We start from the raw sequence: 15,124 nt of genomic DNA on the forward strand, positions 1-15,124 counted from the left end.
TAGATGTTAACAAGCTCCTCGTGTCACTAATAGACACTTTGGTGTTTTCTTGTCACTATGAATCAGATAAAGTTGAAGAGATTGCTGAACCTTTGCTGAACTGACAATAACTTATTCTCCTGAAAGCACACTGCTTTATAGATGCAGAATCTTGTTTTGGGAATCTTGTTTGAGTTTAAAAAAAGAGGAATGACATTTAAGCAGTAATAGATACAATTTTCTGTCTTGTAGTTTTCTTTTTTTTTTTGGTTTAATAGCTTTTATATCCCACTGTAATACAGAAGAAGATAATTGTTTACTCTATCACTATGAGTACCATCATTTGGCCCAGGCTTTTTAATATCTTTTCTCCATCATGAGATCCTGGCAAAAGGAAACAGAAATTATAATGGCCAATGAGAACCCTGATTTCTTACAGGACTTTGAGATGCATAGGACAAGCTAGAACTTGTCTCCTCCCCGAGATTGTAAATTTGTGGACAGGGATCATGTCTACCAACTCTGTTGTATTGTACTCTTCTAAGTGCTTAGTATAGTGCTCTGCACACAATAAGTGCTTAACAAATAAATTTCATCATTTGTTTGGTAGGGGTATATTCTTGTACAGTATCCTTATGCAAATATCTCTCTTGTCCCCAACTCCTGTCTAGCTGTCAGCATTCGGAACAATTTTCCCCAAATGGAATTTGTACTCAATTGATGACAGATTGGTATTGCTAGGCTTGGGAACGCTATATTTATTTCACGTATGATCACTGTAGCAACCATAAATGTTTTACATTGCACTGCATCCACTTCTATGTATTAGAAAGGTCCTCCCCACTACTATTGAATTAGCCAGATGATTCAAATTGTCCCTTGAGTTTTCACTAATTCTTGGGCGAAGTAGGTGGTGGAGAAGGAGGAGGCACAGCATTGAACACCCGCATTCTTAAAATTAGATTTTTCTCACATCCATATAGGGGCTTATTGAAAAGAAAAAAAAATTCTGTGTACTCCAGCAGGTGAGCACCAAATATTGTGAATCTGCCTATGTTTCCTGCAAAGAATATTTGTTTCTTGGTCACTTCTCTTTTTTTTCTTTCCATTTCCATTTCAATTTCCAGTCTTTAGTCATGAAAAATATACAATTTTCCAATTTTTAAAAAATATTTCAAAATGTGTTAATGCAGCGGATCTGTCATTTATAATTCCCGTTCTTTTTTTAATGGTATTTCTTAAGGCTTTACTATGTGCCAGGCACTTTACCAGGTGCTGGGGTAGACACAGGTTAATCAGGTTGGATGCAGTCCATGTCCCATATAGGGCTCGCCATTCTAAATCCCCATTTTACAGATAAAGGTAGCTGAGACTCAGAGAATAAAAGTGACTTGCCCAAGGTCAAGCAGCAGAGCCAGGATTAGAAACTAGGTCCTTCTCCCTCCCTGGCCCATGCTCAATCCATTAGGCCACTATGCATCTCCTTGTTGGTGATAAAGGGGCCTCAAAAAGCTAACAGAGGATTGGAACAATAATTAAAGAGTAAGTAAAATGAGCAATAGTAGCAAAAATTTTCTTCATTTCTAAAAGGATCCCAACAGGGGTAGTGTGTTAGAGTTCCGGTATTCCCAACCCAGAGGAATACCTTTAACCATCTCTTTCTCAAGACTAGATTCTACCTCTTCTTCCTTTCCCAGGATTTCCTGGGAATGCTACCTTAGTTTCCTCCCCAAGTCCTAGTCACACTTCCCATCTCCTCCCCAACTACTTGTAATATTTTGGGTCCACTGGCAGCTAAAGTAGAGGTCGGGGGTGGAGTTCATGAGAAGCTGTGTTGCCTAATGGAAAGAGCCCGGGACTGAGAGACAGGGGAGCTGGGTTCTAATCCCAGCTCTGTCACTTGTCCGTGGTTAAACCTGGGGCAACTCAACTTCTCTAGGCCTGTTTCCTCATCTGTAAAATGGGGATTAAATATCTCCTCCCCAAGGGCCACAATGTGAGTCCATTTGAGATAGGGACTATTATTGAATTTACCCCAGCACTTACCACAGTGTAGTGAGTAAGCCACAAATCCCTCAGGAGAAGAGGCCTTGATCCCCTCTATGATTCTCATGGCCCTGAACGCTCCCTTGTTGAAGTCTTGAATAATTGTGGATTGATTATCAATCAATCAATCAATTTATTTATTGAGGGCTTACTATATGGAGAGCACTGTACTAAGCATTTGGGAGAGTACCATATACAATAGAGTTGGTAAAGTTCCCTTCCTACAGTGAGCTTACAGTTTAGAGGAGGAGATAGACATTAATGCAAATAAATGAATTATGGATAATTATATAAATGCCATAGGGCTGAGGAAGGGGTGAATAAAAAGAGCAAATACTGAAAATGTGTCTTCAACAAGGCTTTGAAGTTGGGGAGGATAATTGTCAGATATGAAGAGGGAGAGAGATCCAGGCCAGAGGCAGGACATAAGGTTGGCGGTGAGATAAATGAGATGGAGGTGTAGTGAGTAGCTTGGCATTAGAGTGAAGTATGCAGACTGGGTGCAGCAGGAAATTAGGGAGCTGAGGAAGGACGGGGCAAGGTGTTAGAGTGCTTTAAAGCCAATGGTGAGGGGTTTCTCTTCGATGCGGAGGTGGATGGGCAACCACTAGAAGATTCTTGAGGAGTGGGGGAAAATGGACATGGATGTTTTTGTAGAAAAAACCATCTGGGCAGCAGGGTGAAGTATTGACTCAAGTGGAGAGAGACAAGATGTAGGGAGGTCAGCAAGGAATCTGATACAGTAATCAAGGTGGTGTAGGATAAATTCTTGAATTAATATGGTAGTCGTTTGGATGAAGAGGAAAGGGTCTATTTTAGCTATGTCCTGAAGGTAGAACCTACGGGATTTAGTGATGGATTGAATAGGTAAGTTGAACGAGATAAAAGAGGCAAGGATGATCCTGAGTGTATGCTCTCGTGATACAGAAAGGGTAGTGGTGTCATCTAAAGTGAAGGGAAAACCAAGGGGAGGACAGGGTTTGGGTGGGAAGATAAGGAGTTCTGCTTTGGGCATGTTAAGTTTGAGTTGTCGGCAAGGCATCCACATAGGGATTACTTGAAGGCAGAAGGAAATGCAGGACTGGGGAAGAGGAGAGAGATTAGGGCTGGAGATGTAGATTTGGAAATCACCCGCAAAGAGGTGGTAGTTGAAGACGTGAGAGGATGAATTCTCCAAGGGAGTGGGCCAATAGGCTTTAAGTGCTGGCCTTAACGCTGTTTCACTTGGAACAAAATGGAAAACATTTTTCCTTCATCAGCTGATCCAAATGCATGGCAAACCCTTCTATTTAAGATTCTACAAAGCAATTAAATACTTAAATAGACGAGCTGCGGGGAATTCTCTTTCTCTGAAGCAAAATAAATTAGACATGGCATCAGCTAAAATAATGAATTTGGCCCATTTGAAAGTTCAGAGAAATAGAATTCACAATGGAAACCTACATTTAGAAGCCTGTGTTTAAAAGCCATTTATGGCTCAGCTTATTCACAACACTTTTAGGAGCTTAAGCTTGTGCTTTGGAGCCCACATTTTGAAGTCCTCTGAGCACTAGGATTGAGAGGGAAGTTACTGAACTGAATATGTGCAGAGCAAAGTCACAGGCCTTGGAAAACTGGTGAGTGTCAGTGCCGTATTTCAGGAGGAGCAACAAATCATGCTGTGGAGGCTATAACTGGCAAGGTAGATGCTGCCAACCAAAGGGACACAGTGATGGTAGCTCAGCGCCAAACAGCCTTGTTGCATAGAGCTCTCCTTTGGAGCAAATGACCATACTTTACTTTTTTTAAAAAAATGGTATGTAAGTGCTCACTATGTGCCAGGCTCTGTACTAAGCTCTGCTACTCCGCCACTTGTCTGCTGTGTGACCTTGGGCAAGTCACTTCACTGGGCCTCAATTAACTCATCTGTTACATGAGGATTGAGACTGTGAGCCCCATGTGGGACAGGGACTGTGTCCAACCAATTAGCTTGTGTCTACCCCAGCGTTTAGTAGCAGTGCCTCATACATAGTAAGCACTTACCAAATACCATTATATTATTATTAAGCACTTGGGAAAGTACAAAATGATAGGATCCCTGCCCAAAATCCGGAGTTCCCAGAGTGCCATGAGTTATTTTGTTGTCTGTCTCCCCCTTCTAGACTGTGAGTCCGTTGTTGGGTAGGGACCGTCTCTATATGTTGCCGACTTGTACTTCCCAAGCGTTTAGTACAGTGCTCTGCACACAGTAAGCATTCAATAAATACGATTGAATGAATGAATGAATGAATGAATGACGCTTGGGTAAAAAGAGAATGAGACCTTTCCTACAGTGTGAAATACAAGTGAATGGGAAATTTCAGGCTTTTTCATCAGCCCTCTGGCGAGGAGAATGGGAACCAACCAATCAGTGGAACATACTGAGTGCTTACCGTATACAGGGCACTGTACTAAGCATTTGGGAGAGTACATTACAACAGAGTTGATAGACATTCTCTGCCGGCAAGGAGCTTCCAGTCTAGAGGGAATGAGACTTGGCTATGAACCTTTTTTCAAAGCAGGTTACAACCACAGTGAATGCCTGTTTGGTGGTGTCCCTCTATCCACTCTGAGATCTCAGTCAACCAAGGCCTTTATTGAGTGCCAGGCACAGAACTGAACATTTGGGAGAGTACAACAGCAGCAAGACACATTTCAAGAAACAACTCTCCAGATTGATGGATTGGGTGGTTCCAAAAATGGAATTGCAACTGGTGTCAGGGGCTGTCATTTATCGATGCCTTGGGATGAAAGCAACAGCAGAAAAGACGGTATGGGTTGGAATCTGTCCCCAGATCACCCTACTCTTCCTGCTCTGGTCTAAATCTTCCCCCCTCACCATGCCCCTCAATCATCCCACTCCTCCTGCCCTGGAGTGAGTTGAATCACTAGGAGGCATTTTGCAGAGGTTTCAGAGAGCAGACTTAGATCCATCTGCTTTAGATAATGCTTACTGTACAAGGAAAATGTTTTGATAGACTGTCACAGAAATCTTAATGAAAACATCCAGTGATCAGCTATTATGTTGAGCAGACAGCTTTGTTGTGGAGTTTTATTAAGACTCTTTCTCCACAACAGATTTATGGTGGAGGAATTTTTCAACTTGCAAAACAGAGGGAGCCCCCCCAAATGTCATGAGTCTCGAGGGGCAGGAGATACTGGTTGGAGGCAGAGTTATGACACATCTATTTTCCAGGCCTCTGTTCAGTTAGCTTAGGGACTCTTGAGATGTCAATTTCTCAAGAGTCCCTACGCTAACGGAACAGAGCCCTGGAAAATGGGCTTCTGGGATAAGATAAAAGGACACCTGTCCCATGAGGATCCTAATTCCCGGGTTTCACTGGGAGTAACAGGAAGTAGTTGGCCCAAAGGAGATCATGGTTGCTTACCTTCCTGATGCAGTGCCTTATCTAACCTGTCCATCTGTGGCTCCTCTATTCCTTGAGCCAGGGTAGGAAAAAGGAGGAGAAGGCTTGGAAGAACCCTTAGGTCGAGTTACTGGTTCAGCATCATTGGAAAGGTTTGGAAGAAGTAGGTCAAGAAAGAGAAAATTAGAAACTCTTCATCAGTATCTGTATGGCAGAAATCAATCAATCAATCGTATTTATTGAGCACACTGTGTGCAGAGCACTGTACTAAGCACTTGGGAAATACAAGTTGGCAACAGAAAGAGGGAAAAGACTGGAACCATTAGAATAATTGCGGTATCACACTTTCTATGTGCCAAACATTGTGCTGAACGTGGGGTAGAGATAAGCAAAGAGACACAGCCTGTATTCCACAGAGGGCTCGCAAACTAAGGGGGAAGGATAACCGATACATAATTCCCAATTTTCAGATGAGGAAACTGAGGCACAGTGAAGGTCAGGCAGCAGTCATTCAATTGCATTTATTGAGCGCTTACTGTGTGCAGAGCACTGTACTAAGCGCTTGGACAGTCCAGTGACGGAGCCTAGATTAGAACTCTCTACCATTTTCTAGAGGAAGAATTCGGAATCAGAGCGAATCAGGAGACTATATCATTTCCCCCAAAAATTGCCATTAAATTGCTTGTATTATTCTAGGTCGAACTGCATTTCATTTCTAGGTCTTTGAGGGAGGAGAAACGACCTTAGGAAATGACTCCTGGAATCCGAGAATTCAACTAAAAAATGATATCTAATCCCAGAAGCTGGGTTATTCCAGTTGAGCTGAAATAAACTCTCCTGGCATATTTCTTATGCGAAATAATTCTATTTAAAGAGATATGCGGAAGACCAAAGGGTGAAATCATTTGAAAGACAGCTGTAATAAATAATTGAAAGGAAGTTATGCCCTTTGGTAATGGAACACTGAAGGGGCCTCTTCGTGTTGAAATGGACTGGACCGTTACCAATTTCCTCTGTGTGTAACATTCTGTTCTCCGAATAAGAAAACTGGTGCCCGGAGTTGTCCATTGTATTCCAAGATTCCACTCCTGGTGATGAGACTCGATCCAATATGCGTGCATCTGCCTACCAAGCTGAGAAGCAGTTTGGCCTAGTGGGCAGAGCACAGGCCTGAGAGACAGAAGGACCTGGGTTCTAATCCTGCCTCTGCCACTTGTCTGCTTTGGGACCTTGGGCAAGTGACTTAGCGTCTCTGTGCCTCATTTACCTCAAATATAAATACTTAGTAAATACCATAATGATGATGGTAATAATGATTTGTCGTGGGACTCGTGGATTAGTGAGCCTCAGACCTATTGTATACCCTCTCTGCAGTGCAAATGCTTAATAAATGTTGCTCCTAATGATCGTCCTGACCAAAGAGAAGTTTTAGAAATTCCAAGCGGAGAGTTCCTAGGCCAGGAAAAGCACCGCTACTGGCTTGTGTTGGTCATTAAGTTCTGTGAGCCTTCTTCTCCTCTAAGTGTTGCCCAACAGAACTGTGTTACCACGAACATTGCTTTTGTGCCTGTCAGCTGGTGGCATATGCCAAGATTTTCCCAAGGTCTTAATTTGGTGTTTTATATCCAGTCCGCTCTCAAAATTATCATTGCTACTGCTACTACTGAGGTCCTGCAGCTCTGGGATTTTTTAAACGGCAATTAAGTGACCACCTTAACACTTTTTATAGCTTTATTTTGCTACTGAGACATTGTTGAATTGTAGAAATGGCTGCTGAAAATTCAAAGGGGCTTGCTAGATTTTTCCCAAACCTCTTTAATGTTAGCTTTAAACATCATTTCTCTGATCCCTAAGAAAGGAGGCAAAAATGAAAATGAGTCATCTGCTTTGCCTCCAGGAGTCTCAAACTTTTCTGATTTTGGAAAATGGACTATGTTTAGGTCTGTGGCATGAATGTCTAAGTATTTTTTGTGTGTTTCTGCTTTTTTTAAAAAAATGTAGTTTCATTGCCAGGCAACAGCTACACTTGGTTTTGAGATTCTTCACTGAGTGACATTTTCTGGAGCAACTAGATTTTAAATGGGGGCATGGGATGTAGGGATTACATCATGGGCCACGGTGGGAGAGAAGGGGTAATTATTTCTGAACCTGACAGATTTGCTCGCAATCATTCTGTCTTCTAAGTCCATAATTTTTCCCAAGTGCAGAACTGGGGTTTCACCTGACAAAATAGTGACATCAGAAAATCAACAGTTATGCTGGAAATCTTTGGGGAGAAGTTATTGTTGATTTCTGATATAAACGCAAGCTTGTTGTGGACAGGGAAAGTGACTACCAACCCTGCCGGGCTCTCACGAGCCTAGAGTTAGTGCTCCATAAATATCATTGGCGATGCTCTGGACTGTGAGCTTGTTGTGGGCAGGGATTGTGTCTGTTGTTGTATTGTACTCTCCAAGCACTCAGTACAGCGCTTTGCAAACAGAAACCACTCAATAAATACAATTGAATGAATGTGTGCAACAAAAACCATAGGCCCATAAATGACCGGCTATCTCCATTTGTAAGGGACTGTCCCCTTTTTTTCAATCCCTTCCACAAATGCCGTAATGTGTTTTTGGGAGAGCGGGCCCCTTTCTGAGGGTAAATGACTCCTGGCTCCTCCCTCCAGGAGTTGGTTAGAGGGAACAGAGATGGGACACTTGTCATGATGTAGGATGGGCCCTACATTGAATTTCTCCAGGAACGGGGTGTATTCTGTGTGAGAGCAAAATCACCCAGGTTTCATATTGCCAGCTTTTCCCCTTCCTCCCATGAGGTAATTCTTCCCTCCTTCCCACGTTTCCTCCCACTTAGGGACAGAAATAGAAAGTGTAGGGGAAAACTCAGTTTATAGTAACTGTCTTATTGTGACCTCCTTTGGAGATACTATCCTTTTTCATGTGAAGTCCTTTCAAGCTAGAGACGGACTCTGTATCGCTGCTTCACTGACTGAACCCTTGATACGAACGACCGTAGATGTGAGAACCGTCTTCCCACTGGGGAGATATTATAGCACTGAATATGTAGTGAGCCGGGATCTATTCCAGGGAAAGGTCACTCTCTCCCCAACTCCAGAAACTTGACAGCTAGGAGGGTGGGAGCGGGTTTGAGTCGTAGAAACTTGAGTACTTCTGGTCATGGCTCTGAACCTCCTTATATGCTCTACAGCCCTTTCTCACCTTATACACCCCCCCCCACACACACCCCCTCACCAGAAAGGAAAGCCATGTTGCCTAATGGGTATGGAGCCCGGGCCTGGGAATCAGAGGATTCTTTTTTTTTTTTTTTTTGGTATTTGTTAGGTGATTACTATGTGTCAGGCACTGTACTAAGTGCTGGGGTAGATAGAAGCTAATCAGGTTGGACGTAGTCCATGTCTCAAATGGGGCTCCCAGCCTTAATCCCCGTTTTAGAGTTGAGGCAACTGAGGCACACCCAAGTGAAGTTAATCGTCCAAGGACACACAGCGGAAAAGTGCTGGGATAGTTCTGGGCTCCTAGTTCTGGGCTCTATCCACTAGGCCATGCATAGCTCTATTTATTTTATCAATGATATGCATAAGTTATAATTCTATTTATTCTAATGGTTTTGACACCTGTCTACGTTTTGTTTTGTTGTCTGTCTCCCCCTTTTAGACTGTGAGCCCGTTGTTGGGTAGGGACCGTTTCTATGTGTTGCCGACTTGTACTTCCCAAGAGGTTAGCAGAGTGCTCTGCACACAGTAAGCGCTCAATAAATATGATTGAATGAATGACTGAATGGCTCTAATCTCAGCTGTGCCACTAGTCTGCTGGGTGACCTTGGGCAAGTCACTTAATTTCTCTGTGCCTCTGTTACCTCGTCTGTAAAACAGGGATTGACTGAGCCCTATGTGGGACATGAACTGTTTCCAACCCGATTAGCTTGTATCTACGCCAGTGCTTAATACAGTGCCTGACATTAAGTACGTGCTTAAGAACCATTAAAAAAAAATGGGAAGTCAACATCTGGAGCAGATGCCTCCACTAGAATTCCCTTAAGGGCCACATTCCAGATATGTGAAATAGTTACAAAAATCCTCAAGTACATTTGCATATCATTTGTTTATGCCACATAAAGTGTGTTGTCTCTTCTCTGATAGTTCATTATTGCTGCCTTAATGGCTTCCATTTATTGAATTGTCTTCTGTAGTCGTAATCACATTTGTAGATACTATTAAGTGAAGTGAGGCTGCAAATACTTTGGAAGATGTGACTTCAATTCAAAATTCGAAAAATGATCATACAAACACGGGATGAATTCAGTAGGGACAAATGAAAGTTGATAAGACACTTAGACTAGAAGGAAAAAAAAGGCAAATCAGGATGGGTAAGAACTGGTTAGGCACAAGTCCAGTAATAATAATAATGATAGCATTTATTAAGCACTTACTATATGCAAAGCACTGTTCTAAGCACTGGGGAGGTTACAAGGTAATCAGGTTGTCCCACGGGGGGCTCACAGTCTTAATGCCCATTTTACAGATGAGGTAACTGAGGCGCAGAGAAGTGAAGTGACTTGCCCAAAGTCACACAGCTGACAAGTGGCGGAGCCGAGATTTGAACCCATGACCTCTGACTTCAAAGCCCGGGCTCTTTCCACTGAACCACGCTGCAGTCTGAGCTGACCAGAAGTTGAATATGAGGCACATTAGGGCCTAGTCAAAGGCAATAATAATAATAATAATAATAATAATTGTATTTATGTGCTTACTATGTGCCAGGCACCGTACTAAGCACTGGGATGGATACAAGCAAATTAAGTTGGACAGAGCCCCTGTCCCACATGAGCTTCACAGTCTTAATCCCCATCTTACGGATGAGGTAACTGAGGCACAGAGAAGTTAAGTGACTTGCCCAAGATCACACAGCAGACAAGTGGCAGAGCCGGAATTAGAACCCAGGCCTGATTCCCTGGACTTCTGGCTCCCAGGCTCGTGGTCTATCCATTAGGTGATATTAATTGAGAGCTTACTGTGTGCAGAGCACTGTATTAAGCAATTGGTAGAGTACAATCCAACAGAGTTAGGTGGAAAGAATACAGGACTGGGAAGCAGGAGAGACAGGTTTTAGTCTGAGTTCTGCCTCTTTCCTGCTGTGTGACCGTGGGCAAGTCAATTAAGGTCTCTGTGCCTCAGTTTCATCATCTGTAAAATGGAGCTTTAATACCTGTTCTTCCTATCTCTTCAACTGTGGGCCCAGTTTGGGACAATGACTTTGTCAGAACTGATTATCTCGTGTCTGTCCCACGCTGCTTAGCCCAATTTGGCACAAAGCAAGAACCTAACATTGGTCAGTATTGATTCCCTTTCCAAGGTGATCCCAACTCTGAATTCTCCTTCCTATTTGAAATGGAATTTAGGGTCAGACTGAAATAGTGCCACTCAATCAATTTTAATTTCAGAATTTCTTTTTTGAAAAAAAATCAATAAAAAGCCAAATGAAAGTGGCTCTGTCCTCTAAAACCCTCCCTTCAGGGGAAGCAAAGTTTGGCCTTTTTGCTGATTAACTCATTTGGCGACGCTCATCTGTGGCATTGAGGCTAAGCATAAATTACTAGCGAGTGTGCACTTTCTAATTTCTTAAATCCAAATATTCTCTCCAAAGCCCAGTGCATTCCTTCCCCCTTCATATCAGTCAGATCACCCCTCTCCCCACCTTCAAAGCCCCTCTAAAATCACATCTCCCTCAGTAGGCCTTCCCTGAATAAGCCTCATTTTCCCTATCTGCTATCCCCTCTATGTCAACTATGTACTTGGCTGTGTACCCCTTAGCCCTTCGATACTCACCCTAGCCCCACATGAATTTTCTACATAGCTTTCATAATCTATTTCACTTCTCCAGAATTCATCTGTACCTATCTATTGTATTTATTTTATTTTGTTAATATGTTTGGTTTTGTTCTCTGTCTCCCCCCTCTAGACTGTGAGCCCACTGTTGGGTAGGAACTGTCTCTATATGTTGCCAACTTGTACTTCCCAAGCGCTTAGTACAGTGCTCTGCACACAGTAAGTGCTCAATAAATACGATTGATTGATTGATTGATTGATCTGGATGACTATCGCCCACATAGCCTGTAAACTCCTTGTAGGTAGGGTTCCAGTCTACCAATTCTGTTGTAATATACTTTCCAAGCGTTTAGTACAGTGCTCTGTGTACTATAAGTGCTCAAGTAAGTACCATTGATTGATTTTTTTTTAGAGTATGCTCCTTACCTCCAACTTGACTGGCCAAGCACTGTGCTAAACTCTGGGTAAATATAAGATACATAGATGAGACATAGCGCCTATGGGGTTCACAGTCTAATCAAGAAATTATATTTACTGCTTCTATCCACCTCTGTGCTTAATAGAATGCCTGGAACATAGCAAGCACTTAACAAATACCACAATTATTATTAATTGTTATTTTTGTGCACTTACTGTGCGCACAGCACTGTACAAAATTTTTTATGGTATTTAAGCACTTACTATTTGAAGCCCTGTACTAAGAGCCAGGGTCTTGTCTTTTGCCATCGAGGCGTTTCTAGATAAGTTAGGTTGGACACAGTCCATGTACTACATGGGGCTCATAGTCTTAATCCCCCTTTAACAGATGAGGTAACTGAGGTACAGAGAAGTAAAGTGACTTGCCCAAGGTCACACAGACAAGTGGCAGAGCTGGGATTAGAACCCAGGTCCTTTTGATTCTCAGGCCCATGCTCTATCCACAGAGCATGCTGTTTCTACTAAGCATAATCAGAGGGAGTCTGTGGCTATTTGGATTCTTCTCTTTTTGCTATCTTGGCTTCCCACCATTGTTTGGCTGTTAATCAAGTTAAAGGTTGTTAGAGGGAATTGCTTTATTGCTCAGATCAAAATCCCACAGGAGTTAGCACTACAAAAATAGACTGTTTCTGATTGTTTCTTCCCCGTAATTATTTACCCAGTGTGGGAGTGTGAGTGTGTATGATCAACAAAATCAATATTAAATCATTACTCCTCTCTAACAGCAGGCCTTCCGGACCAGGTTCAAGAGAGTATGACTCCTGAGTGGTGTCTGAGAAATTAGGGGGAAGGTGACTTCCTATTTAATAGAGAAATTCATTGATCACCAAAGCTTAGCTGGGTTTTTGGAGTGCTGAAGTCTAGTGCTTTATCTCTTGGACTGGAAACTGAACTAGACCCGCAGACCCTTATTCATTCATTCATTCAATCGTATTTATTGAGCGCTTACTGTGTGCAGAGCACTGTACTAAGCGCTTGGGAAGTACAAGTTGGCAACATATAGAGACGGTCCCTACCCAACAGTGGGCTCACAGTCTAGAAGGCTGTTTTTATGACAACTCTGTAGTGCTGTATTCTCCCAAGTACTTAGTCCAGTATTCTGCACCCAGTAAATGCTTATTATATATCAGTGGGTTTTTTTATGGTATTTGTTAGACACTTACTAGGGGCCAGACACTGTTCTCAAGTTAGATACAAGTTAATCAGGTTGGACACAGTCCATGCCCCACATGGGGCTCACGGTCTTAATCCCCATTTTACAGCCGAGACAGCTGAGTCGCAGAGAAGTAAAGTGATTTGCCCGAGGTCACACAACAGACAAATGGTGAAGCTGGGATTAGAACCCAGGTCCTTCTGGTTCCCAGACTCATGCTGTATCCACTAGGCCACACTGCTGATTGATTGACTGATGCTAGAGACACTCACTGATCAGCCCCTGGCTGAGGACTTACCCCACCTCTAGGGAAGTGAGGAGGAATCGCTGCGGGTGCTGAGTGGACCTTTTAGTGTCAGGCAAACTCACCATTAAATGGGACATGCATGCCCTCTGTAATGAACTGAAGAATTTGAAAGTGATTAAATCGCCAGCGTCATAGGCAGGTGTTTGACTTACCCCAAAAGGAAGAGAGCAACGCTCTGGCCCATTTCATCCCCCCGGGCCTGGAATGCCCTCCCTCTGCCCATCCGCCAAGCTAGCTCTCTTCCTCCCTTCAAGGCCCTACTGAGAGCTCACCTCCTCCAGGAGGCCTACCCAGACTGAGCGCCTTCCCTCCTCTCCCCCTCGTCCCCCTCTCCATCCCCCCATCTTACCTCCTTCCCTTCCCCACAGCACCTGTATATATGTATATATGTTTGTAAATATTATTACTCTATTTATTTATTTATTTATTTTACTTGTACATATCCACTCTATTTTATTTTGTTAGTATGTTTGGTTTGTTCTCTGTCTCCCCCTTTTAGACTGTGAGCCCACTGTTGGGCAGGGACTGTCTCTATGTGTTGCCAATTTGTACTTCCCAAGCGCTTAGTACAGCGCTCTGTACACAGTAAGCACTCAATAAATATGATTGATGATGACGATGATGATGATCTTTCCCAAAGGGGGAGATAGACTTTCTGATCCCCTCTGGGTCCCTCTCCGAAGGCTGGAGAGTCAGGTCTCCCCCTCCGCTGCAATTTCTATATTGCTCCTTTCAGAAGCAAGGAAAAATAAATCACCTCTCTTCCGGCTTGAATGCTGAACTGCCCAAGAGCCAACAGAAACCGACAGAAGCGCTCACTGGGGTTGACATCATCCTTAGGAGAAGTGTCATTTCTCTCTACTGGCTCCCCAGAGGAGACGGGCATCTGGCGTTCCTTAAGTAGTCGATCCAAGGCAAGTGTTAGGAAGGAAGGGGCTGGGATAAGGGGTGCCATTTCCAATGTTCTGTGTGCTATGTCACTGATGTGCTTGTTTGTGATATATGCTGAGTTAACCTCATTGAACTTTTCCCCAGGAATTGACGCGCTTACAATTGGTGGGTCATTATGCTGCTGCACCTGTGTAGTGTTAAGGTCAGTGTGTTTTTCTGATTATAAGAAACCATCCATACCATTCCATTATAGATCCACTCCCACTCATAATGGAATGTGCCACCGCTCAGAGGGCCTCGCACCTCCTTTTACTTATCTGGAGTTTAGGTCCAATCATCTGAGATCCAGTGCTTCGAGAACCTTGACTGTGCTTCATTTGAAATTGATTTGGCTCGCATGCTAAGCCCCCACATTATGCACAAGAATGCACTTTTATTATCAATCATTTTGCAAGAATTTCTTTCCCTGCTATCCTTGAACAGTCCTCCAAAGATGATGACGTGGGAGCAGTAGGTGACTGAACTATATCAGCTTCTCGGTATGAATCCAAGCTGAACCACGGTTATGGCATCTGGCCACCCGTATTCACTTTCTGACGTTTATGAGTGGATATTCAGTATCCGAAATTCAGTATCCTCTACTGGCCGTAGAGATAAGCATTACCACCTAAGCAGGGCTCTCTGGGAAATGCGTGGACTCTGTAGGCCACGTCCAGGAAGCGTAGCATTAACCTTTCCTAACAGTCTTCCGGAGTGTCCTGCTGATATCACAATTCTGGGATTTTTTGCTTCCTTCCATTGGAATTAGCACTGCTAACAAAAACATGATAGTTTTTAAGAGAACCTGAAACGCTGAAACAGCGTTCCTTCCAAAATGAATACAAGTTCAGTTTGCTTCTTCATATTACCTTGGTTGAATCCACTGGGTAGCCCACAGTCTGACACTGGAAGGCTGGAAGGCTGAATTCTCAGACTGTCTTGTCTTTCCCCTAGAAGTTCCAAATGGAAATAATTTTGGTTTTACACACATACACACACCA

The 15,124-nt window shown here is 43.2% G+C and overlaps 1 protein-coding gene across 2 annotated transcripts in view; it reads left to right on the forward strand.

The window, feature by feature from the left end:
- The first annotated feature begins 14,242 nt into the window (after positions 1-14,242).
- Positions 14,243-15,124, forward strand: part of HECW1 (HECT, C2 and WW domain containing E3 ubiquitin protein ligase 1) — a 189,723-nt gene continuing 188,841 nt past the window's right edge. For both annotated transcript variants that reach the window (XM_038760176.1, XM_038760177.1), the window contains exon 1: positions 14,243-14,286. In XM_038760176.1, the coding sequence (XP_038616104.1) occupies positions 14,260-14,286 (27 nt within the window). In that variant the 5' untranslated portion in view covers positions 14,243-14,259. The remainder of the gene's footprint in view (positions 14,287-15,124) is intronic.

The sequence above is a fragment of the Tachyglossus aculeatus genome, chromosome 18, assembly GCF_015852505.1.
Source record: "Tachyglossus aculeatus isolate mTacAcu1 chromosome 18, mTacAcu1.pri, whole genome shotgun sequence".
NCBI lineage: Eukaryota > Metazoa > Chordata > Mammalia > Monotremata > Tachyglossidae > Tachyglossus > Tachyglossus aculeatus.